Source organism: Haliaeetus leucocephalus, unplaced genomic scaffold (assembly GCF_000737465.1).
Source record: "Haliaeetus leucocephalus isolate CR32 unplaced genomic scaffold, Haliaeetus_leucocephalus-4.0 Scaffold186, whole genome shotgun sequence".
Lineage (NCBI taxonomy): Eukaryota > Metazoa > Chordata > Aves > Accipitriformes > Accipitridae > Haliaeetus > Haliaeetus leucocephalus.
This window is the reverse complement of record NW_010972622.1, coordinates 7,204-8,535: the sequence shown is the minus strand read 5'-3', so window position 1 is coordinate 8,535 and position 1,332 is coordinate 7,204. Positions and strand designations below refer to the sequence as shown.

Genomic DNA, 1,332 nt, shown 5'->3' with positions numbered 1-1,332 from the left:
CCCCGGCCTGACCCTGCAGCGGCCACCGCCCGGGACCCCCTCACCAGGATGGGGGTGCCGGACACAGGCTCCTTCCCGGTGTCCTCGGTGCCACCGTGGTGGTTTTTGGGTGACAGGGGGGTGGTGCGGTGCCACAGGGTGTCCCCCCTGGCTGGGCTGGGGGTGGCCCTGTCCCTGGGAACGGGGTGGCAGCGGGGTGATGGTGGTCGTGTCCCCGCAGGAGCCGTCGCTCTACACCGTCAAAGCCGTCATCATCCTAGACAACGATGGCGACCGGCTCTTTGCCAAGGTGAGGGGCAAGAGGGGGTGACAGTGACACACAGGGTGCGGGGATGGGGACAGGGATGGGGCACCGCCCCAGGGAGACGTGGGGACAGGGGGACACAGCCGTGGGGATGCTCGGTGGCACTGGGAGGGCTGGGACGTGATACAGGGCAGGGACACAGAGACCATGGGGAGCACGTTGGGGTGGCGTGTGGCACAGACAAGGGGACATTTGGTGGCGCAGGGCAGGGACAGGGGCGTGGGGACAGGGTTGGTGGCCTGGAGCAGGGTGATGGGAGCTCCTTGGGGCAGGGGGAGGGTGTCCCAGGTCCCCACGTGCCACTGTCCCCGCAGTACTACGACGACACGTACCCCAGCGTCAAGGAGCAGAAAGCCTTCGAGAAGAACATCTTCAACAAGACCCACCGCACCGACAGTGAGTGTTTCGGGGACGGGGACGTGTGTGTCCCCGGGGGGGGGGCTGCCACCCCCGTGGGGGTGTGCAGGGGGGCCACGGGGGTGACGCCCGGCTGTGTCCACAGGCGAGATTGCGCTGCTCGAGGGGCTGACCGTCGTCTACAAGAGCAGCATCGACCTTTACTTCTACGTCATCGGCAGCTCCCACGAGAACGAGGTGGCTGGAGACACCCAGGGGTGGGGTGGGGGACACAGCCAGGGGTGCCAGGGCAGGGGAGGACACCCAAGGGTGGTGGGTTGGGGACACCCAAGGGTGGCAGGCTGGGGACGTGGAGGGATAACGGGACAAGGAGGGGGGTATCTTGGTGTACCAGGGCAGGGAACACAGAGGGGATGTGCAGAAAGGTCCCAGGACAGGGAGGGGACATAGAAGGTGCCACCAAGGCGGGGGGGGGGGCCACCTCGGGGTGCCCCTGTCTGGCAGTGCCACTGTGTGACCCCGCTGTCCCCCAGCTGATGCTCACGGCCGTCCTCAACTGTCTCTTCGACTCGCTCAGCCAGATGCTGCGGTACGATGGGTCCTGGGAGGGCACACAGGCTCCTGGGGGGCACCTGTTGTCCTAGAGGGGTGGCACCTGGGGTCCTGGGGGG

The 1,332-nt window shown here is 67.3% G+C and overlaps 1 protein-coding gene across 1 annotated transcript; it reads left to right on the top strand.

Annotated features, from left to right (window-relative positions):
- The first annotated feature begins 199 nt into the window (after positions 1-199).
- COPZ1 (coatomer protein complex, subunit zeta 1) lies at positions 200-1,305 on the top strand. The gene is made up of 4 exons (XM_010565147.1): positions 200-289; positions 619-700; positions 807-898; positions 1,195-1,305. Exons 1-4 carry the CDS (start codon positions 200-202, stop codon positions 1,303-1,305), a joined length of 375 nt encoding a protein of 124 aa, XP_010563449.1.
- Positions 1,306-1,332: the final 27 nt, after the last annotated feature.